Genomic DNA, 25,178 nt, shown 5'->3' with positions numbered 1-25,178 from the left:
CTCAACCCGTCACAACTGCTCTGAGCGTGAACCACAAAGGTTTGTTTTTCTCTTCTCTCTGTCTGAGCCTTCAGATGTTCCTAAAGGTGCGGACTGCTTTTTTTCTGTGAAAACCGTATTTCTGTGGAAATTGCTGGTGGGAAATAAGATGAGTGGCTCCCTGGAGAGGACGACAGACTGTCCGGTGTTGCCACTTGCAGATGGGCCAACTCTGACTGACGACAAAGAGAAGCCTGGAGGTGGAACTGAGCTATGTTGGCAAGATGGAGGCCTGGCTGTGGAGCTGCAGAGAGGGATGGAAACATTGCGGGTGAACAGAGAACTGACCGATGTGACCCTCTGTGTTGAAGGGAAAGACTTCCCCTGCCACAGGGCTATTCTGGCTGCTGCCAGTCAGTACTTCAGGTAAATAAAAGTTAGTTTATGAGTGAAGGTATTGCCAGAGACTTCTGGCTTCACCAACCCAATGTTTGTCCGAACAGGGCCATGTTTTGCAGTGGACTCAAGGAAACTCACGAGAAGCGTGTGGAAATAAAAGGCTTAGACAGCGGGACCATGCGCTCTCTCTTGGAGTATACCTACACCAGCAAAGCCCTCCTCACACACTCAAATGTTCAGGGAATACTGGAGGCAGCCAGCCAGTTTCAGGTACATCAGCTTGAAATTTTATAAAAGTACATAAATGTTAACGTTGAATGATTTTCACATGCAGGGTGGTTTTCCCATGTTTGACCTTTTAAAAAATACATAATGCCATCTACTGCAGGGTTCCTCATTTCAGCCAAGTATTAGGTTATCCCAGTTGTTGCTGCTTTAACATTCAAGTTATTTTCTATGCTCTATGTTTTGGCTGTTGTAAGTAAATTTAGCCATGCAATCCCTATGAACCTTATATAATAAATTCAGTTTTATCAGTGGTCATAATCTTTCAAATAAAATAAAAGTAAACTAGATCAAATGGAATCAGGATTTTAAAATGGAAACAAGGTCAAACACAAGGCAAAGTTTTCATGATGATACACAATTGATTTAAAGAATGTATAAGGTTTGAGCATTTTGTGATCATTCATCTTTCCTAACGCAAAGGAATTATTAGAAAACACTGGAAAAAATATAAATTTTGTACATGTCTGTTTGTGCTCTTTAAGTGTTAATTCCACATGAGGAGCTTACCTGTTTTAAGCTTTTAAAATGCTTACTTATTTTTGTTCACTGTTATTTTTCATAAGTGCAGTTTAAGCCAAATATAAGTCGGAACCTAGCGATGTAATACACACTGCAGATAAACAACCAAACAATTTTATTTTTTTTTAGCATTTTATTATAGTTTATCTTGAACTTAAAACATAAATTGCAATAAAAAAAAAAAACAGGGTTTAAGGAAGTATGTGTGAAACGGTTTGATTTTTTGTTAACTGTTAGTAGGAAAGGTCAAAATGTCAATGCTTGATTATAAAATAAAGGTTTAAAATAGTGAATGGACGGGACTTGAAATGATAAACTACACAAGACAACCCAAACTTTTTGAGAACTTACAGCTCTGTAATAAAAGCTTTAGGTTAGGAGATTTAAATATGCCTATCTGAGCTGATCAAAGTGGATTTTAAGTAGTTTCAATATTGATAGATTTTTTTGACAGGTATCTTTTGTGTGGGTAGAGAAACAAAATCATTATTATCTCTTTAAAGCTTTTGATAACCCCAGATATTATTTTTGACCACATGATTGACCCAATAGTATGTTATTTAGAAAAGCTGCTGCCCTATAGCACAAATTTAACAGAAAAAAATACATTCAGAAAAGCTGTAGCCCTGAACATTAATGCTGCATTAAACTAAGCTATCTTCTCATTCCACCTGTGGAAGACGCACAGTAAATGGGGTAAGACTTCAGTCACTCTGAGAGGGAAGTGAAAGTTGGCTGTTGTTTACAACTTGGATCAGTTTTCCATATAGGTTTAAATTTATTGCACAGCTGTGCCGTTCAAGGGAGGAGGCAGGTGTTTGTGTTTTTGTGTTTCTATTTTTGCAGCAAGCAATTTGTACGTTACAGTTTGAAAAAAGAAAATAAAAAAACAAGCATTTTGGCAGGTTTTTCTAGCTCTTTAAGGGGCACAAACTTAGTGTAACCATTAATTGTGGTTAGAGTTAAAATCAAACAAGATTTAGAATGCAATATAATCTATATCTTGAGTGAATTATTAAAGATGAATAAAAATCATGAACCACATTAGGGCAAATTAGAAATTATTTTTATTGTATTGATCAGCCTAACAAATCAGTTTCATATTTGATAAAATGTATTATTATGGGCAAAGTTCATTTTGCTTTTGTTTCAGTGATGACAAAGGTTTGTAGTAGGACATTAGATAAAGTTAACTTGAAAAAAATGACATTTGCAACCCGGTTTCCATTTCGTTGGTAAAGACAGAAAACAATACGTACCTCCAGCTATTTATATACTAAGATAAATGACTAAAGTTATTACGGTTCTGGAAATTCATAGAAAAGCTTATGAAGCTCTGAGACCCTAATGACAGAACCATATATAGACTCAAGTGCTTAAAAACACAGGCGGAAATAAGACAAGCACATTGGTGGGCAACTGTATGGAAATAAAATCACTGTTTCCATGTAAAGCGAAATTCAGCAAACATAACAGTTAAGTGGTGGAAATCAGGGCTCCAGTATTATAGAACAAACAATTATAGAAAGGTAAATATTTGTTCTTTATCATCATTACCTGAAAAATGTCTGAAATACTAAAAACACAGAAATGTGGTGGGTGAATAAACTAGGAATTTGTGGTATATAGAAATAATATTTATTTATTTTTATTCACTTTTTTTTTTTACGTTATTGTACCTGTGGGAATAAGAGATTATTTTACAACTAAACTTTATGCATAGGTAAAAAAACAAAAAAAACAATATGTATTACAAATTGATGTGTTATCAATCAACATATTCTCATTATTTCATACAAACTCATAATGAGAATACACTGTATCAATATGTATTTTATCTAAAAATAATTAGTTTAGTTTTAACTGGTCTGAGGTGGCGCGGCAGTGGTACAGTGGTTAAGCGTTGGTCCTCAACGCTGCGTTCACATGTTCACGTCCTAGTGAACTTTGCCGCATGTCTTCCCCCTTTCTTTAATCCCATTTGCTATCTATCTAATGTACTTTCTAAAATAAAGGTCACTAGAGGCCAAAAGACGGTTTTAGAACGGCTTTATTATGACCATAAATTTGAAGAATTCCAGTGTGCAAACTTGTCACGGTTGACTTTATTTCAAGAAGTACATTTTTATGGAGGCCAGCTTTAAATCTGTACAAACCAAACTTAAAGGTGAGCCCCATCAGACAACATTGGCATGGATTTTTCCTGCTTGAGCTCATCCATTTGATAATAGTTTGATTATTTCTAGCTGTCCACAAGCAGTACGCACACCTCTTCACCATTCACATAGCAATGACTTTAATCCAAGTAGAACAAACAGACTGACATCTAACATCCTTTTGCCCAAGAGTAGAGCTGTACCCACCCATGAAAAAGCTGTCAGTATGCTACCAAAGCCCTAATGGAATTTCAACTGCCACTGTGGAGTCATGCTGATTTCTTAGGTAGAGTGTTCTTAAAGATTTGGCTCCAAGAGATGAGAGAGTTGTTGTGGTTTTATCCTAATTATTACTGTATTAATGAATGTTGTATATGTGTCAGCTGGGACTGACCGTAAAATAAAGGAATGTATTCTTGTTTTTCAGTTTCTCCGTGTGGTAGACGCTTGTGCAAGCTTTTTGAGCAATTCTATTCACCTCGAAACCTGCGTAGGGATCCTAAATCTGGCTGACCGCCACGCTCTGCCCATGCTGAAGTCCAGGGCCCAGGACTTTATCACCTCCCAATTCTCTCAGGTGGTCCAGCAGCAGGACTTCCTGGAGCTGCCGAGCGAGTCTCTGGAGGCCATCTTGCAGAGGGACGACCTTGATGCAAAATGTGAGGAGTGTGTCTTTGTAGCTCTGATGCGCTGGGTAAGAGCCAAGCAAGATGAACGCTATCCATTTCTGGCAAGCTTGCTTTCGCATGTGCGGTTGCCACTGTTGGAACCGTCATACTTTGTGGAAAAAGTTGAGTCCGATGAGTTGATACGCCGCTGCACCGAGGCTTTCTATTTGCTACAAGAGGCCCGCATGTATCACCTTTCCGGTAGAGAGGTTGGTATCCACTAAATGTTCACAAGCAATCTTTCCATGACCAAAACCATTCCAAGCTTTGGAAACTCTATCTTTGTCATTGACCTGTTTATAGGTGGTCTCAGAGCGAACCAAACCACGAGTGCAGCACTTTTTGTCAGAAGTTTTTTTGATCATCGGAGGATGCACTAAAGATGAGCGCTTTATTTCCACTGTAACCTGCTTGGACCCTCTGAGACGCAGCCGTCTGGAGGTGGCCCGGCTGCCAATGACAGAGATGGAAGATGAGTCCCAGAACAGGAAATGGGTTGAGTTCTCTTGCATAACTTTCCACAATGAAGTTTACATATCAGGTAAGAGATCAATTCACATACTTCTTATATATATATAAAAAAGAATCAAACATGATTCCACCATCAGATTGGAGTTCTTGCTCCATGTTACATTATTAAACTGTAACTGAGATGTGATGTGATGGCTGTACTGATAAATTCAGAGTTTACCAGAGAACGAAACAAACAGGAAGATGAGCTATCATCTGCAGTAACAGTTATTGTGGTTTAAGGCGTTTCCCAGCCCGTAGAACTGACATTTCAGCTATTGTTATTTTAACTGCTAAGAATCACACTTGGCAACTGTTAAGACAAGGTCACTGAGCTGTTGATACTAAACACTCATAATAACACAACACAATACTGGAATACAGGCCAGAAGAACTGGCCTTAACCATATCCCATGATTAATCAGTGCTCAGAGGGACAAGAAGTCTAAATGGAAGTTGACATTTTTCTCATATGATTTTGTAAGGTGGTAAAGAGACCCAACATGATGTTTGGAAATATAACGGGGCCCTGGACAAGTGGATCCAAATTGAGTCGCTGTCTAGTGGACGCTGGAGACACAAAATGGCTGTTCATGGTGGGAAAGTCTACGCACTGGGTGGATTTGATGGGGTTCAAAGACTTGCCAGTGTGGAATCCTATGATCCTTTTCACAACCGTTGGACACAGGTAATACAATTGTAGTTCAAAACTGTCCTTGTTATCCCTAAGTTCCCTTTTACACTGGGATCATACCATACAATGTTAAAAATTCCCTTGAACCTGAATAGTCTTTGTTGAGGCTAAATAAGCTCTTCTGGGGTACATAAAATTTTTATGAGGGTTTATTATTGTAATAGAAGCAAACAGTTTCAAAATAATTCCCATTTATAAATGTGTTCTGTTTTTGCATTTCTGTCACATCTAAACATTTCAGATAAATACAATTTTATATCAGACCAACTCAGTTCAAAAAGCAGAAAATACATTACTTTACAAGCCACCTTAAATCATGAGCTCTTTCAGAATGAAGAAATTGCTTAATCAGAACCTTTCTGACAACATGAAATCACCTAAAGGTCTCTAAAAGAAAGATATGGCCGGATATTTAGAGATAAAAAAGATTAAGAAATAAGTCTAGCAACTTTGATCAAGATACAAAACAATTTAGAACTACAGTGAGAGTTATTATTCTGAAAACATGGTGATTAACATTATCAGGTCCAAACCACAGCAACAGCTTAAATGACTTGGAACCAACTTTTTAAGCAAAACAAGACATTTTAGCTTGTGGCCTTCACCATTAATTTGCAGCAGTAAACCTTTCCAAAGTGGATCAGCTATGAATATTACTCAAAGAACACATAGATCACTCATGCAAAAGGTTACAGGAGGACAAAAACAACATCTATGGCCTTGTAGGCTTTACTTGACCCCATTAAGAGGAACTAAATCATGCAGCAGGGAATTCCAGTGAAAACCATTGCTGAACAAAGAAAACAAAGGTCTGTCTTCTATTTACCTAAATAAGCCCTTGTAGATCTAAAAAAAAACGCTAAAAAAAACGCTATTGGTGAGATGTTATGACGTTTTTGACTGGTCTGCATCATCTTATATTGGGTGTGAAATGAACACAACATTTTAAAGAAATTACATCCCACTGAAGGTCAAACATCATGGTGGTAGTGTGGCGATCTGGGGCTTCTTTGGTTCTCCCAGAAATGTCAACTTTCAGTAATTAATGAAACCATGAATAACTGGAAATGCTTTAAGGAAAAGCTCCAGCCATCGGTTTCTGACCTCAAACTCAGATGAATTATGATTCGAAGTACATCTGCTGAATGACTCGGTTAGATTTAAAACCAATTAAGATGCAGCAGCTTAAACTTAAACAATTATCACAATCATGCATACATTAGGTTTAAGGACCATCCATAATATTTCTCTTATATTTATATTGCTGCCATATGGTTTGGATAGTTGTTGTTTTTCTAAATAAGAAATAAAACAGGACTTTTTTCATTTCTCAGATCATCTTTGTTTAATATTTGTTCAATAGATCCACTTGTTTGTTTGCATTAAGGTAACCTGATTATTATCAAATTAAAACCAAGGACCTTTATGCATTTGAAATAAAAAGTATTTTAGGTAAATATACTTTTTAAATTTCAAATCCATTAACCTGACAGTTATGTATTTGAAATAAATCAACTATAGTATACCAAAAACATGACTGTTAGGTTAATTGGCTTCTCTAAATTGTCCTTAGGTGTGAGTGTGTGTGTGAATGGTTGTTTGTCCTGTGTGTCTCTGTGTTGCCCTGCGATGGACTGGCGACCTGTCCAGGGTGTACCCCGCCTCTCGCCCATTGACTGCTGGAGATAGGCACCAGCACCACTCGCGACCCCAATTGGGACAAGCGTGTAAGATAATGGATGGATGGATGGATGGATGGATGGATGGATGGATGGAAACTATAGTATATTAATGAATATGCATCAAGGTAAGTTTTTTTAAGTAAGTGTGCTTTAATTTTCTAACAAAAAGATAAATGGAAATTTGAATTAAAATTAAATAAATATTAAAATTTGGGTGAAATATTGTTTTTTTAAACTATCTCATTTACCTACTCAAATCAAGGGTAAATACACTTAATTTATGAAATTTTTACTTATTTCTAGGTCGTTTTTCTAGTGAATGAAATAGACTTCTGTCTCAATCTATTTCACATTTTTTCATTTTACTGAATTGTTCTTGCTCAGTAGCCTTTTTAATTTTTTCTCTACAGGTGACACCTCTCGCAGTGGGTGTCAGCTCTTTCGCCGCAGCAAGTTTTGACAGATGGATCTATGTGATTGGTGGCGGGCCTAATGGAAAACTAGCCACGGATAAAGTTCAGTGCTGGGAACCAGGAGCAGACAGCTGGGAACTGCGGGCGCCCATCCCCATCGAAACCAAATGCACCAATGCTGTGACATTTAAGAACTGCATTTACGTTGTGGGTAAGTGTGAAGTGTAAAAATAGTTTGATTCTACCTAAAATATAAATTATGTAATGCAAGATTTGGCTAATCTGGTATCTAATCAAAATAGACACCCAGACAACATTTTATCTTTTATGTAAAATATGTGGCTATTTGATTTTGGACATTCTTCACTATCTGTCCCTATTAAGAAAGGACTCCCAATATCAAAGTCGGCAGGGAGATATTTCACTGCAAATATCATGATTTTTATTTGCAGCTCAGTCACAGGCATATATTAACCAGGGCTGCATTCCCCTAAAAGGAAGTTCTGTTTTTGCATAAGCACTACAGGATAACCAGCGTGCAAATTTGCAAAAGTGGAACACAGCCATTGTATCAGGAAAGGCAAACCCTTATCTTGGCGGCTCTTTGCCAAACCACATTCTCTGCAAATCTTACAGCAGCAAGAGTCCATGCATTGAGACATCTTACTTTCAAATCCAGAAACATAACCAGACTAAACATTTCATATCAAAAGCATCATTTAAAAGTATGTAAACAAACAAGGTTTATACCTGCTGCAAGGGACTTTTCCTACAGAAACTCCTAAGATAGATCATTATTTATTTCAACTAACTAGGGATCCATTTTTAAACACATTGGTGGCACTTAATCAAAATAAAGTCCTAATGTAAATGTATCTTTTGCGTCAACATTTGCTGTTTCTATTATTGCATTAATATTTCTATTGGCATTCTGTTTGAATTTTGAAATATGTTTTATTCTCTTTCCCAGTAGAGAATAAATTCACAGATTAATTGAAGTGTAGCTTTTTGTAGACAGGATATTTTTGTACCTCTATCTTTTACATTTTGTGAGTATATTACAGTACAATGATTATTGCCGTTTAAGGTTTTTCCACATTTTGCAGCACTACAGGAACAAGCTATGTTGTAATAAGAAAAAAATCTGATTGGCCAATGGAAAATATTGCGTTATAGTGAATTGGAGATACAAAATTACAAATCTTGAGACTCCTTGTAATATTTATAAGAAAAGTGAACAGTGCATTATGTTCCTTTTACTCTCTTACCACTAAATAGAAGCTTAAATCAGCCAAAGTCAGGTCCGGGAGAAAATTGGGGAGAAATTGTAAGCCGTATTAATTTAAAATTATATCCTGAGCTTTGAGCATTTTACTGAGCAGTCTTCAACAGATTATTTAAAAATGAAAAGGAATGGCTAAATGCAAACCTACAATGAGATTTTTTTTTCAACCAAAAATCTACTACCTAACTTTTATGGAGGATTGACAGAGATCCACAGCTCAGGTGGGATTATCTCTTGATTTCCTTCAGCTGCAATTCAGCTAGCCGCTGGCGATTTAGGACTTCAAGCAAACATGTGAAAGAAGGTCCTCTGGTCATATGAGAACAAAATTTTAGCATTTGGCCGACATACAAAAGCTATTATGTAGCAGAAAATGAATATCCTAAACACATTATAACCCCTGGGAGAACAGCTGGGAGAGACAGCAACAGTAAATCACTGTTAGCTCAAGAGGCTGCATACTAACCCTTTTAGAGTTTTATATGCACAAAAAGAGACTGTCTAACATTTTTCTTTCAGTTCAGAATTATGTATAGGTTTATCATATTCAGCTAAATGAGTTTTTATCATTACATAAGAAAGTGTGACAAAATTCAAGGGGTATAAATAGTTATTTAAGGCATTTCTTTATTTAATCAGAAATCCATTTGTGGCATTAATTAACAAATGGCTGTTCAAGTCATATTATTTATATCCTATTTAGTTGGAGGCACAGAGGACAGGAAATAAATGCAGAGAAGGACAGAAACAATCATTTAGGGCCTCTTTTATTTTTATTTTTTTGAAGTTTGGTGGCACTTGTGGCCTTTCTTTGAAAGTAGACAGACAGGAAAGGGGGTGGAGATTTTTGAGAACTTGGGACGGCGGTGTCAAACACTAAGGCCTACGTATAAAGGTTGCATACTCTACCCCTGCACCTTTGCTGTAACCTTCAGGAGCACATTTTAACTAAAAATGAGACATAATGAAACACATATAGTCCAATTATTACACAAACTGATGAGCTAAGATCGAAAACTAGTAAAAGCTTTTGATTCATTAAGACTGAAGTCACTGATTTCAGTAGCATGTATACATTTTTACAAATCTTTGTGTTTCCAGGTGGAGCCATGCATGCCATGTACTGCTACTCTCCTCTGTCTGACTCCTGGTCTCTTGTGACCCGTCTGGGGGAGAGGGCAAGCTGTGCCATCGCGGCATGCAACAACAAACTTTTTATCACTGGGGGAAGGGACAACAAGAACCAAGTAATCTCCACAGTGATGTGCTGGGACGTTGATCGAGGGGTGTTGACAGAGGAGTGTGTCTTACCGCTGGGGGTGTCCCACCACGGCAGTGTGACACTCATGAAATCTTACACACACATTCACAGAGTCCCGCCTCCGTCAGAGTGCCAGTGAAAAAGACTTTGGTGAATTGGACTTTATTTTTGATACAGCAAAGAAAAGAATGAAATGAAGCAGGAAAAGTACATTGTTTTTATTCACTTACCACTTTGAAACATTGCTGTGTTTATACTAATGTAAGCAGTCAAACTTAAAAAAAAAAAAAATTTTCTTTGATTTTTTTGTTATCTTTATCTTTTATGTTTTCTGATGGATAACCAATGTCTAAATGTTACTTTAGCATTAAAAATGCATCTTAACACATTAGATAATTGAAAAGAAATTTATCTTAGCATTTTAATTAAAGAGCAATTTTCCCTTTCTTTTAAAAAAGAGGTCCTGAGTAATGAATCACACTTGAACTTTTGAAGAAAACTTGAGTTTTGAATCAATAGGCTACTATAAAAACATTTACCGTATGTGGTTTATTGTAAAACTGGGGACTAACTGTTTTATTTGTTTTGTTTTTAGATTGGAGGACAAAGAAAAACATCAAAATTTTATAAGAAATTAAGATATACGCTTTCTTATGGTAATATTAATTTGAAAATATGAAGTCATTTTGTTTTGTAAAATACTATTATTGATGTAGAAGAGAATACCCAACTAAAACAAAAAAGTTAAATACTAAAGCATTGATTTTCAGCCTTACAATGATGATAAAATGTGTTCATTGTACCACAAATGCCTATCTGATGCTGGAATTTCATGCAGATATTGTAAACAACGCATTGGTAAAATGTGTTTAAAATAAATAATAAAACAATTGCCTTTTTCTTCATAACTGGGCACGCCCTTAGGACATAACATGATCATAGTGCAACTTTATTAAAAACACTGTTTTAATAATATAACATCCCCAAAACTATTGTTTTTTTTTTTTTTTTTTTACATAGCAAGATTTCTATTAATAATATTTCCCTCTCTAAGCATCCTATTTATTAAAATATTCATTATTAAGATCATTACTGCAAGATTTACGTTTTTCCATCATTTTCTAAAATTTGATATTCTGGTATGTTTTAAAAACCCCGTTGCTTAAAAATGTGATGACTAAAATCAGACGTTTGTTTTACTTAAACCCATAGATTTAAGTGGAGAAAACTACTATGATAGCAGCTGAAGTGTTGTGCTCTGTAGAATAAAAAAACAACAACTGTGTTTTTGTCTGTAAACTAATCAAAGTGGTTCTGCAGATGGAACTTTTTGTGAGCCTTATCTTCCAATATAAACGGTGGTAATCTTTTCCGACAAGGACGAATAGTAAAGCTGGAAAACAGCCGGAAAAAAAATCAAATCAAATCATCCGCTCGTGAAGACTTTCAAACTAAAAGTAGCCTATTTTATTTTATCTTGTTGAGAAAATGCATATTTAAATTTCGCTAACTATATTAAAATAAAGTAGAAATAAAAAGAACATATTCGGCACGCAATTTTTGGCTTTAAACCACTACTTTTCCCGATGCAAGTGTTTCAAAGTTAGCACTGTTAAAGTGAAATAATTGCTCTATTTCCGGTGTAAAGTCTGCCCGGAAGCTCAGGTGGATAGGTAGAAAATCTTTCGCAGGTGTTTCCTTTGAAAGCTCCTGGGATTTATACTTAAATTGGTTTCTACGATTTATTTTCAAACCAGCCCATAGTGGCTTAACTTAAAATGTTTGAGATTTTACGAATCCTTGCGTAATTTACTTGGAAAACCTCTCCTGTCGCCTACTTGAGATTGAAGCAAAGTGAAAGTCAAACTATGCCTTCAGTTGAAACTCCACCAGGTGTTTTCCGAATTTCTATTCGGGGTTTTCTCGTCTTTTTCACTCTTAGCGTCTGTTTGGGTAAGTTTTGCTTTAATGGAAAATTCCTTTTAAAACTATCTTGGTATTTCTGTAAACAGAGTATACCAAGGACAGTGGTTTGTAAATCAGACCAATAGAATAACACACTCCTTTAGTTTCGAGCTTGGTTTAGCCTAATTGTATTACCTGTGTTGATTTCACTTTTAGTAGTTCTATGTCGTTTCGAGTACATAATCATATACATTGTATTATGATTCATTAAAGATGGCTTAGGTATCAGGTTTCCTTTTACTTATGTAAATATAACAAACCACATTAATCTACCATCGACTATAATGTGTTGGTTGTATTTATGTGCCATCCTTAGAGTAATCTTAACTCCAATAAACTCACCATGGGCCAGGAATGGAGTTGTATTGAGATTAGCAGTACTTGGCAACAGGCCATGTAGAGGCTGCAGCAAATGTGTAGAAAATGTGCTTGGAGGGGAGACTAAAACTGAACATGTTGGTTCTGTAAAATGCTGTCTGGTCGAAAATTATACCACAGCACTTACTTTGGAAATTCAAACATTTTGGTAAGACAGGGTGATGGCAGTATCATGCTGTGGTAATACTTTCTTCAGCATGGAGAAGAAAGCTTCTCCGGGGCTATGTAAAGATGTTTGATGTGAAATTCGGGTATTTCTGGAAGAAAAATGGTTTGAGTTGGCAAATACTTTACAATGATTTGGATGCTCACCTTGTTACAGAAAATGAATCATAGATCCAGAGCTAAGATAATGCATGCTTTTCTGACACATTGTTTGATCTAAACTACTGCCAAACTTGACTGAAATCTAAAATCCGTTTAAATCAAAGCTTAACTTAGTGTAAAAACAAGGGACAAGCATTTTCAGGCTTTAAGGCTGAAGAACACTGATGCATTTGTACTCCTCTCTTACAAATACTCACATGATTGCAGTAGTGTTTCCTTTTTTATGTTTTTTTTTCTTTTCTTGAAATCTTCATTCATCTCCTTTGTTGTCCACATTCACAATGGAAAGAATGTTTCCTCACTGAGAAACAAACCAGTCCACCAACTTTGAATGAATCTGACAACTAGAGTGATCTGAGTAATTCTACAAATGAAAGTATAGTCTGCCTTTCATTGGAAGTTAGAAAACAATAAGCTTAACTGAAGAAAATAGTAAATTCTGAAAGACAGAGCAGACTGTATGTGCTATAATTCTTGAGGAGGTTGTGTTTCTTTAAGTGTTACAGTGATTAGGGCAATTTCTATTTCCCTGCAGCTACATGCCATCTGTCACCAATTTCAATTTGCCAGACAAGAAGGCGATCAGCACCAAAAACATGTTGGGTCAATTAAGTAAAACCAGACCACCCATACAAAGAAATACTGTTTAATGGAGGGTGTGATATCTCTCTTTTGGTAATAGCAGCAATGCAAGAAACATAAAGTGTTGATGATGGGATATTGATTTAATGTAATTTTGCAACTAAATCATGCAGCAGGACATACCAGGTGGTCAGTAGTCTAGTTGTTAAAAAAGGGGGATTGATACAGTCTGCTAACCTAAAGCAGTATGCATAGTATGGTTTTTACATGTCAGGTACGTTGGTCATTGACCTTGACCGTGGCACCTTACAGTAGAACAGCAGTCTTTCCCTGGACTGGCATGGCTATCAATGCTTTTACAAATTTAGGGACTAATGCAAAGGACAAATTTCCCACTGGGATTAGCTTTATAGTCATAGTAGGCCACTTATTTTATTTTATTTATTTTGCTCAGGCTAAGCCCACAGCCCCCCAAATGTCTAAATGGCAATATTGCTCTACATTCTGTAATGGAGATGGATGGAAACGCTGATGGTTGTCCCACAACCCGTTCAGGTCAGAACCTTCCAAAACAGACAGACCTCTAGCTCAGTGGTTCCCAAAAGGGGGTATGTGTACCCCTAGTGGTCCATAAGTGCATTGCAAGGGGTACATTAAAATATTGTATTTCTTAAGTAGTGAAATGAAATAGGGCTCTAATCTATTCTTCTTTCAGAGGACCCAACAAAAAAATTAAACAAGCTTATATCAACCAAAAAGTAAGTATTTCGTATATGTTTGAGTTCACCTTCAGCTTTGACACACATCCAAAACCAAGCAGAGGAACAGACTGGGGCCCCGTCCACACGAAGTCAAAACGAACACGAAACGCTGATATTTTCCAAAACGTTTGTCGTAAAGACGGAGACGTAAAATAAATGTGAGCGTCCACACGAATGCATGAAAACGCTGCAAAATGTATGCCAGGCCTGTAAGTGGCGCTGTGGTGCCAAAGCAAAAATAAGCGACGGAATGTTGGGCATGTGCACTAATATTTATACATGGTTGCCCTGCGGGTCCATTTTCGTGGTTCAGTCAAATTCAGGTGCTGAACTATGTCGTCGATATTGCTCTGTTCTTCCTGGAGATATTCCAGAAGAAGAAGATTCTGTTGTAAGCCCGACAGCAGGGTGAGTAGCATTAGCAGCAACGGCGCCATTGTTGTTGTGATACTGGTCGCGCATGCGTGCTTAGAGGCGACGCTATGACGCATGCGTGTAAAAAAAAAAATCCGGTTAGAGCGTAAAGATGGAAACGCGAAAACGGCGTTTCGAAATATTCCCACTCTGAAGGTTGAATAAAAAATAGATCGTTTACAGACACCCGAAACGCCTGCTTCGTGTGGATGAGAGGCTGGTTTGGTGAAAAATTTGTGCGTTTAGGCCAGGGCTCGTCTTCGTGTTGACGGGGCCTGGATGTAGAGAACAGCCTGGGATCAACTGTTTGTCACACTGAGCTATCGGAGCTCATCAAAGCTGTCCAGGTGTCTTGATGAAAACAAAATAAAACTAATTAAGTCAGTGTAACTATATTTTTTTGTTCTGCATTCTGTTCCCTATTTTGGTCTCTATTATAATGAAGTTAGGTTCTGACTTCGGTATTACAGAAGCTGATAACAATTAGCTTTGGGTCATAATATCAGACAGTAGTAATCTCCTATTTAACCTCCACATCAGCCTCCAGCTCTTCACTGACTATCGTTAAAATTTCCCTTACCCCAAAATCATCACAGCATGGCTATAAAGCTGGAACTTTTTTCTCTCTCTCCCCCCGGAGGGGTCGGAATAGCTCATGTTGGTGTTAGTGTTTTACTGAACAACCAAGAAACTCTTTTTAATGAGGGAATAAATAAAATAAAATAAAAAAACATCCATCTCAAAATGTTCCAAGCAGAGAAGACACGCATGGAGTGCTCCACGTTTCTTCCTATAACATCTGACCAACTAAACTTACTTTCAAAGCAGCTCAAGATCCTTGGCTACTTAAATGAACTGATACCATCCTTATTGCGGTTGAAGCAAAAAGCTTCAATGCAAAGGCATAGTTTAATCTTAATCCATGAAAACTTCAGCAGGGTTTCATAACAAACTCACTGTTCCACCTCTGTTGTTCCCTGTGTACATCAGTCATGTTTTCTCCCCTTATTCACTAAGCAGCACTAGAGTCCTCTCAATATAAGCAGTTTTTTGATAAAAGCTATTTTATTAGGGCACCCTTGAAACTATAACATTAACTTTGGTCTTAACATATTGGACTACATACAATTCTAGAAAATGTCAATATCATGTCATCAAAACTTTATATAAAGCTGATGAAGAACAGGAAGAACTGATCAGTAACAGCAGCATCTAATTTCTCTTTGGGAATATTTTTTATTGGATAAAAAAAAAAAAATGTTCAAAGCAAACTAAATGCGCCTTTTAGTTTTTTGTGATTTTTTTTTTTTTTTGTACCTTCAGACACTTTAAAGATAAAGTCCTTTAATATCAAATAAAAGTAATCATTTCCTCATGAATGTTTGCAAGCTGTTAATAATGTAAGTTATAATTAGAGCCTATGTGACATGTTTTGATTAAGAGATAACTGGATCAAGTGCATAGTGTTTTAAAATTTTGAAGTTACATTGATCCCATAATATTTTTAAAGAATACGAATCTGTTAAACTATTACATTAGTATTACAATAGTTCTTGATAAAGTTTGAATTAACATATCTCAGACAGAAGTATATTTTGCTGAAATTCCAGAACAAAGCATTGTTTTATATATACAACTTTTTACATTTATTTGCCTTCTCTCACAATTTCTTTTTAGTTGCTGGACAGACACCAAAATATTTACTGCAGGGGCAAACGGTCAGCTTTGTTACTGACATCAGAGAACCACCTAATGAAATATTGTGGAAGCATGATGGAAATAAAGTAGTGGAGTTTGATGGCAGCGAGCAGAAAGCCTTTGGGTCATATGAACACCGAGTCACTCTTGACTGGCATTCTGCAGATCTAACCATAAGCAACCTCAGATATGAAGACAGTGGACTGTATGAGCTGGAGACTTACATTAACAAGAAACTGGACCGCAAACAGTATCAACTGGAAGTCATTGGTAAGTTCTTCTTTTTTGCCCTTTTTAACCTTTCTAACAATAACTTCTGACAGCATTGTTTATATGGACACTTAATTTACTGTGTTTCTAAAGGAACCATGATTTTGATTAGAAAGTTGTTAGTCTTTATTCTATAGAAAATTTGCATTGTTAAAGATTACCACACAAACCTTGAAGCTTAATTTAGCATTTTCTCCGCCAGGATAAAGAAAATGGGGAATCTGCAAAAAAAAAAAAAAAAAAAAAAAAAAAAAAAAAAAAGCATTAAATTTTAGACATTTTTGTTTTGTGTCACAGTGAGTTTTATTTATCATTGAGTATATCTGGATTTCAATCTATCAATGTCCATAATTGTGTTTTACAGGTCCCTTGGAATACTGTAGAATTGTTATTAATTTTTGATACAGATCTTTACAAATTAGCCTAATATAGACATGGAACCCTGAAACCCTTAGCACTGAAATGTATACTATTTTGACATGAAGTGAGTAGGAACACTATAGTTATTATATAGATTAATTGCCAATGGGTTAAAGCAGATTCAATCATTTGAATGCTTGCAAAACTATGGTAAAGGGCTGGTTATACTCCTTGCAGCAGTGTGTCGCAGTGAGCTGTCGCAGATATTTTTGATTTATGCCCAAATTTTAAGCATGGTCTGCGCTATGTTATTCCACACCACAATGCAAGAGGGACAATCCCAAACTAGCTTTGGGTCAAGATGCGGCCGAGGCGGTGAGGATGTGGGGGCAACTTTGTGCTTCAACGGAGGGACATGAGGGCGAAAAAGAGCAGAGATCCAGGAGGAAAAAGGGTCCCAGCGTTCTTGTGCACCTCGCTCTTCTAGCTGGTCAAACTTCACGAGTCGTTTTCCACAATGGCGGTCATACAAACAAAACAAGCCCGTAAGGTACTAAACAGGAAATGCGCACCGTGTAGAGCAGATGTAGATTTGACCAATCACGGGCCTGCTGTTTGCGGCACTTTCTGCTGTCGCCTAAAATTTTGGAGAGGTGCAGCAGAGTGTCTGCAGCAGGTGAGGAGCCACATATGCATTCACTGCGACACACACGCAGAAAACCTTGTTTGTGACTATAAATCATCCTTAAGTCTTAAAACTTAAATAAAGAAATTTGGTTTCTGTACACTCTAGGCTTGCAGACATGTGAATGAAATTACTTTAATCACAGAATAACACACAAAACGTCTTGCAATTTAATCTTAATGCCCTTAAACTTGTGTGAGGATGTTACGTGGTGGCTTATGGGGGAGTTTAATGACACTGAAAACGTGTGGCTGCCCCATGTAAATGATTTGTGTCCTACAATTAAGTTAAATAAATTTATACCCTATGATTTACTGCAAAATGTAATTTCACTTTAAATTTTTTAGCATGATTTAAATGTTCAGGTGTGATAAATGTAAGCTCCTATCCAATAATTTACTTGCCCATTTGAGAGGACCTTTTACCCTCTATTATCCACACTACTAATATCGATCTAAGTAAATGCAACAGTTGTGGGGATCCTAAAGCTTAGGAAGATAAGATGCAGATAAGGATGACAGAAACCAGAAGAAAAGGCTAGAGGAATATGTTGGGTAATAGTAATGGTATCACAGTTTAGTAACATTGTAAGGGTTTTGTTTTGTAATATTGTTCATTCCTAATTTTTTACAGTCATTTAGACCTTAGATAATATTTTTGTTGTTTGGTTGCTACAATAGTGCCACATTAAATTACATAATTTAATTCTGGACAGTCTGTGGGGAGTGGTAGAGTATACTCTACCACTCCCCACAGACTGTCCAGATATAAAAAGGAGTTTTATCTATCAATAAGTTACCTGCAATCAACCTTTGATCCGAAAATGTTGGTTGCCAAATTTAAAAGGGGAAGACAGTGTTTAATTCAGTGTCTCAAAATGTTTTTAGATTACTGTTAAGTTGATGAAAGTACTTCAGATTATTTTTTATAAATTAAATAATTCACATGTAGTTCCTATTTTTTTAGTTACACAATTTGTATAATTAAAATGATAATGCATTTTTCTCTGATGGCTTGTTTTATTTTTTTGTGTTATTTTAGATAAAGTGGCCAAGCCTGAAATATCTTGCAAAATAATAAATGCAACCAGTCCTGATAAATCTGGGAGCCAGGCCACTTTGACATGCTCTTCAAAATCCCATGATCCTCAGTCTTTATTGACATATCAGTGGAGCTCTGAAACAAACTCACACCATGAACCAGAGATAATAATATCCCTCGGAGATGTTAATGATGATCACATCTACAATTGTACTGTAAGCAACCCACTTTCTAAAGAATCTGCAGTGTTTCAGGCTAAGGACTGCTACCCTGGTAAGAAATCAGCTTTTCCTTTTGGAAACATTAAGTCTTTAGAGGGCTTAGTAAAGACTGAACTGCTAAATAAAAGCAAATAAAATATTTAATTGAGGTATTTTTGTAAAATATTGTAATATAAGTTTGACTTATAGTTTTTTAAATGTTTAGTGTTAGTATTTATGAACTCTTTCTACAACGGTGTTGTTTTTTTTATATAGACTGAACTCTGTTTTCCTCCTTACACTTACAGAGAGCAATACCGGAAAGATGGCTGGTATAATTATTGGCAGTTTATTAATAATTTTAATTATTGTTGGTCTGGTGTTCTGGATCCACACTAAAAAAGGTACAGTAATCAATTAATAATGACATATGTCCATGTAGATTTAACAAAAAAAAAAAAAAGATTATTAAAAAGAAATTGAAAATTTTGAAATGACAGGTATTTTTAATTGGGGTGTGTATATATATATATATATATATATATATATACCCCCCAATTAAAAATACCTGTCATTTCAAGGTGATTTATAGAGACATTTTAGTCAAATCATACAGACTGATTGGTTTAAGGTTTCTATCTCAGGAAATCCCGTATCCAGTACTTGACATTGCAGGATTTGTTCCTCCTAGATGAGCATGTAGCAAAAATAGACATTTTTTTGCTTTATGCTTATTATGTAGCATGAGCATGTATATAGTGACAGTGGAGGAGAAAATTTCATTTTATAAGTAATGAACATTTTCACAATCTTCTCTGTTTATTTTTAACAGATAACTTATATACTCAAATGATGAAAAAAGCAGCTAGTTTCCTCACACATGAGATGTTTGTAGATGCAGCTATCACTGTCAAAACAGTTGCCTAAAAAGTAATCTGATATGTTTTTAGGTAATGTTCCTGTATTCATCATTTCAGTTAGTTTCAAATAAATTCTAGGCTCATACGTTTATCTGTATACAGATGTACTGTCTTGTTACTCCTATCTGGTTTAGATTTCCTATCAACAGTATAAAGAAAAGCATTCATTTCTTTAATTCTTATATTCCGTACTGTGTATTGTAATTATTTGTTAAAGATTTAAAAAGCTGGATGGGTCATAGACTAAACTATGACTGTATATACAGATTTAGGTATTTGTATTTTGAATGATAATTTGCTATAGTCATTTTTTTTTTTTTTTGTTTTCTAAGGGGAAATTATATTTTTTACTTAAAGACCCAAAATCTACATGTCATTTGGAGCTCAAAATATTAGCATATTGTGATAAAGTTCATTATTTTCCATAATATAATGATAAAACTTGAACATTCATGTATTTTAGATTCATTGCACACTAACTGAAATATTTCAGGTCTTTTATTGTCTTAATATGGATGATTTTGGCATACAGCTCATTAAAACCCAAAATTGCTATCTCACATAATTGGCATATTTCATCTCACCAATAAAAGAAAAGTGTTCTTAATACAAAAAACGTCAATCTTGTAATAAATATGTACAGTTATGCACTCAATACTTGGTGGGGAATCCTTTTGCAGAAATGACTGCTTCAGTGCGGCATGGCATGGAGGCAATCAGCCTGTGGCACTGCTGAGGTGTTATGGAGGCCCAGGATGCTTCCATAGCGGCCTTTAGCTCATCCACAGTGTTGGGTCTTGCGTCTCTCAACTTTCTCTTCACAATATCCCACAGATTCTCTAAGGCAGTGGTCCCCAAACTACGGCACGCCCCCTCAAAGAGATATGGAAGAGGATTAGGGCCATTGAAAAATATTAAAATAATAGTCTATTCAATTCTGACTTTTTTCTCAGAATTCTGAGGAAAAAGTCAGAATTGATTAGACTTTTTTTATTTTGAATGGCCCTAATCCTCTTCCGTAAAGAGAACTGAATAATGGCGAAAACATTAGGTAAGAGAGAAATTGATACAGAAAGCAGGGCATTTAACCTGAATTGGACAAACGATTATTTATTTTGTTCAATGCAAAGAAAAGGCTGTCTGTCTCATCTGTCAAGAGGTGGTGGCGGTATTCAAAGAATATAACCTGCGGAGACACTATGAATCCCATCATAAAGACATAAATCCCGTGATAAATTGAGACACTCTTGCAATCGTCACAATTTTTCTGTTACAAACTGACCCCGGCCCCCCCATCAGAGAAGGGAGAAGTTATGTGGCCCTCACAGGAAAAAGTTTGGGGACCTCTGCTCTAAGGGGTTCAGGTCAGGAGAGTTGGCAGTCTAATTGAGCACAGGGATACCATGGTCAGTAAGCCATTTACCAGTGGTTTGTGCACTGTGAGCAGGTTTCAGGTCCTGCTGAAAAAAAAAATCTTCATCTCAATAAAGCTTTTCAGCAGATGGAAGCATGAAGTTCTCCAAAATCTCCTGATAGCTAGCTGAATTGACCCTGCCGTTGATAAAACACAGTGGACCAACACCAGCAGCTGACATGGCACCCCAGACCATCACTGACTGTGGGTACTTGACACTGGACTTCTGGTATTTTGGTATTTCCTTCTCCCCAGTCTTCCTCCAGACTCTGGCACCTTGATTTCACAATGACATGAAAAACTGAGCAACAGTCCAGTGCTGCTTCTCTGTAGTCCAGGTCAGGCGCCTCTGCCGCTGTTTCTGGTTCAAAAGTGGCTTGACCTGGGGAATGCGGCACCTGTAGCCCATTTCCTGCACAGACCTGTGCACGACGGCTATGGATGTTTCTACTCCAGACTCAGTTCACTGCTTCTGCAGGTCCCCCAAGGTCTGGAATCAGCCCTCTCCACAATCTTCCTCAGGGTCCGGTCACCTCTTCTCGTTGTGTAGCGTTTTCTGCCACACGTTTTTCTTCCCACAGACTATCCACTGAGGTGCCTTGATACAGCACTCTGGGAAACAGCCTATTCGTTCAGAAATATCTTTCTTTGTCATACCCTCTTGCTTGAGGGTGTCAATGATGGCCTTCTGGACAGCAGTCAGGTCAGCAGTCTTACCCATGACTGTGGTTTTGAGTGATGAACCAGGCTGGGAGTTTTAAAGGCCTCAGGAATCTTTTGCAGGTGTTTAGAGTTAATTTGTTGATTCAGATGATTAGGTGAATAGCTCGTTTAGAGACCTTTTTCATGATATGCTAATTTTGTGAGACAGGAATTTTGGGTTTTCATGAGCTGTATTCCAAAATTATCTGTATTAAGACAATAAAAGACCTGAAATATTTCAGTTAGTTCGCAATGAATCTAAAACATATGGATGTTCAAGTTTTATCATTGCATTATGGAAAATAATGAACTTTATCACAATATGCTAATATTTTGAGAAGGACCCATATATTAGCTGTATTACTGAACAAACCTCAACACCTGCTGATTTTAAGTGGCTGTTTGATTTTTATTATTTTTTTTTTTTCTTGATTCTAGTATGTATGAAAGGTGGAGAGAAGTCTGACGTGGAAAATCACCCACCTCATGGTATGACAACGCTTTGTCTCAGTGCATTGTCCGGATCATGAATACAAGAAACAACAAAAAAAACCAAAAACATTCATTTGATCAAAGCCTTTATAATTTTTTATTTGTTTATCCTGTTAATATTTTTGTTGAAAAACTGCCTACTAAAATTAATATCTTAAAGGGGAACACCATTTTTTTTACATTGGCCCCTTGATTTTACGTTATTACATCATGTTCTACCCACCCATATGAGTTTTGTGTCATTTGGAGCTGTTCTGAAGATATTCTGTTTGGTTATATCCAAGTAACGTCTTCCTATGGGCAACGACTTGAAGGCACAAACTAAGCTGTTCATAATTTATCATTTATGGTACGCCAGCATTCATAACATGTAGTGGAAATCACTGTTTCCCAGACATCCACGGTTATATTTTTTATATTTATATATTTTTCTAAACAAAGCAGCACGTGTATGATGTCACCCGCACGCCTGACTGGAGTTGTGACAGGAAGCCCAGGCCACAGGCAGCTATGCTCTACCCCTTCTATTCGTTCGGCTAGCTAATCTGAATTGTTCAATTCCATTTCGAGAGCGAGATCATCTGTGGTAGTAGCACTAGACATCTTCCAGGCATGTGAGTAAAACTAGCAGTTCAGCTGACAGGATGAATGAATGGTAGCCGGCGCGCAAGGATGACGTCATACACGCGCTGCTTTATTTAAAAAAAATATAAATATAAACAATATAACCGCTGATGTCTGGGGGACAGTGATTCGCCTACATGTTATGAATGTTGGCTTACCATAAATAATAAATTCTGAACAGTTTAGTTTGTGCCTTCAAGTTGTTTGCCCATAGGAGGACGTTACTTGGATATAACCCAATGGAATATCTTCAGAATAACTCCAAATGACACAAAACTCATATGGGTGAGTAGAACAGGATGTAATAACGTAAAATCAAGGGCCCAATGTAAAAATAAAACGGCGTTCCCCTTTAAGCAGTAACTTAAATTCTAAATTTGCAGTCTCAACCAGTACTTTTTAAAGCTCTTTCAAAACATTTGCAGCCAATTAATAGGAACATTTGTATTCTTTAACTAAACAAAGTAGCAGTTCAATAGTGACAGATTAGGAAAAGTAATTATTTGATTTTCCTCTTTTTGAGTATTTGTTTAAATCATGAAAGATATTTATCTGGAACATGTAAAGCGTTTGCCTGTTTTAGTATGATTGTGATTTTCAATGAATTTCTAGTCATTTTCATTAAACCGTGTATTTCTTTTATGTTTTTCAGCGGCATTGTGTGACAGTGAGGAAAAAAGTCAACTTCTGCCTCAAACCCAAGAAAAACACAGCCAATATGGTAACATGTCAGATCAAACCCTTAATTTTTTACAAGCAACCTTGTCATGCGAAAGACCCAAAACTCTGTAAATAAATTAATTAAAAGTACTTTAGACTACATAATCCCTACACCCAATTAAAAAGGTAATATAAATACTTTCTCATTATTAATAAGAGGTGGTGTTTAAAATTTCTATTTAAAATTTGTTTAACAGTTTATTCCAAGCATGCCTGCCTACATAGACAAAGGTAAGAAAGCCAAGAAGAATGAAACATCTGAAAATGGTGGACACAGATTTCCTTGGGTCTTTAGTATGATTTACATAAGATTTAATTCATGTAACGGCCCGTCACACCCATCTGTTGTTATTGCAGAATAGGTTCTGTCGTTTCTGACAGGTACATTCTGTTAAGTGAAAGAACCTCACCTGAAAATTCATGTTTGACCAGTTTGATCACAACAGTGGAACTGATTATTTTTCGCGAAACTTTCTTAGTTGAACAAGCTGAAACATGCTTGCTGGGAAAGTCCTCCGTCTCTAGGCAGCTGATCCAACATAGAATACAATAGAAATTCCCTTTATTGTCCCACATTGGGGATATTATGGATTGTAGAAAAAAAATGGTAATACAAATGTGACTTCAGAACAGTGTTTAAGAATAACTAAATAGTGAAAAAATAAAAAATAGACAAATTAAATACTGTACTGTAAAGTGTTTTAGCAGTACAAATACGGTGCTCCTGGAGATAAACAAATAACCAATATACAGCTATGGACATTTTTACAGTGATGGATATTTGAAAATAGCAGCAACATCAGAGATGTGCAAAATGACAGCAGCATGTTATTTGACTGACCAAGGTAGAAACTGCAAAATCCGCATGAACGTAGCAACTTATTGAGGTTGTTGGGAACAGTGGTGGTTATAAAACCCTCCAGCTGCCGAGAGGAAGGATCTGTGATAACGCCTCCTGGTGCATTTAGGATGCAGCAGTCTGTCACTGAAGGAGCTCTTCAGTTCTGCAACAGCTTCATGCATGGGGTGGGAGACATTATCCAGTAAAGATGTTAGTTTAGTTACGGTCCTTTTGTTTCCCACCTCCTGCACTGAGTCCAGAGGGCATCCAATCATGGAGCTGGCCTTCCTGATCAGCTGATCCAACCACTTTCTCTCAGCTACAGATAAGCCACTGCTCCAACAGACAACTCCACAGAAAACAGCTGATTCCACCGCAGACATATAGCGCCCCCTGCACTCCAAAAGACCTCAGTCTCTTCAGCAGGAAGAGTCTGCTCTGACCTTTCTAATACAGAGCCTCTGTGTTGTGAGTCCAGTCCAGTTTGTTAATCAGGTAAACGTCTAGGTACTTTTAAGAGTCCATTTTTGGGTTCTGGATTTTGTAATTTGAGTCGTCCCCTCCTGCCATGAGGCCCCTTATAGCAGAATCGTCAGATAACTGCTCGAGGTGGCAGCATGGGGAGTACATGGAGAAGTGTGCAGTGTAGAGGTTAAAGAGGAACTGTGCCAGCACTGTTCCCTGTTTGCAGTGCGGGGTTCTGTTGCAGTTCTGGACCAGCTACAACTGGTCTAGAACGTAACCCCTGTTCTCCAACAGCTCCACTGCCTCCCTGTGCAGCTCCGGATTCAATATGAAATTTTTATGGTGACATTCAAGACCCTTCACCACCTTGCCCTCCCATATCTGTCTGGCCTCCTGCATGTTCCCACCCCCTCTTAGATCCTCATCGGCTTTATACCCGTCTGTCCCTTCTTCCCGTCTCAACAC

At 36.9% G+C, this 25,178-nt stretch overlaps 2 protein-coding genes across 2 annotated transcripts in view; both read left to right on the top strand.

Moving 5' to 3' along the window:
- klhl6 (kelch-like family member 6) lies at positions 1 to 10,831 on the top strand. The gene is made up of 7 exons (XM_038293440.1): positions 1 to 405; positions 483 to 648; positions 3,769 to 4,218; positions 4,313 to 4,550; positions 5,005 to 5,207; positions 7,306 to 7,519; positions 9,695 to 10,831. The coding sequence occupies exons 1-7, from the start codon at positions 149 to 151 to the stop codon at positions 9,991 to 9,993; spliced, it is 1,827 nt and encodes a 608-aa protein (XP_038149368.1). The 5' UTR covers positions 1 to 148; the 3' UTR covers positions 9,994 to 10,831.
- A 660-nt stretch (positions 10,832 to 11,491) lies between these two features.
- The window catches only part of LOC119788771, a 39,320-nt gene continuing 25,633 nt past the window's right edge, over positions 11,492 to 25,178 (top strand). Inside the window, exons 1-6 of the mRNA XM_038293398.1 lie at positions 11,492 to 11,807; positions 15,959 to 16,249; positions 18,336 to 18,608; positions 18,844 to 18,939; positions 22,010 to 22,060; positions 23,340 to 23,408. Coding sequence (XP_038149326.1) covers positions 11,723 to 11,807; positions 15,959 to 16,249; positions 18,336 to 18,608; positions 18,844 to 18,939; positions 22,010 to 22,060; positions 23,340 to 23,408 — 865 coding nt within the window. The 5' untranslated portion in view covers positions 11,492 to 11,722. The remainder of the gene's footprint in view (positions 11,808 to 15,958; positions 16,250 to 18,335; positions 18,609 to 18,843; positions 18,940 to 22,009; positions 22,061 to 23,339; positions 23,409 to 25,178) is intronic.

The sequence above is a fragment of the Cyprinodon tularosa genome, unplaced genomic scaffold (assembly GCF_016077235.1).
Source record: "Cyprinodon tularosa strain WSP-4 unplaced genomic scaffold, ASM1607723v1 ctg326, whole genome shotgun sequence".
Classification (NCBI taxonomy): Eukaryota; Metazoa; Chordata; class Actinopteri; order Cyprinodontiformes; family Cyprinodontidae; genus Cyprinodon; species Cyprinodon tularosa.
The sequence above is the reverse complement of the archived record's forward strand: the minus strand, read 5'-3'. Positions and strand labels throughout refer to the sequence as shown.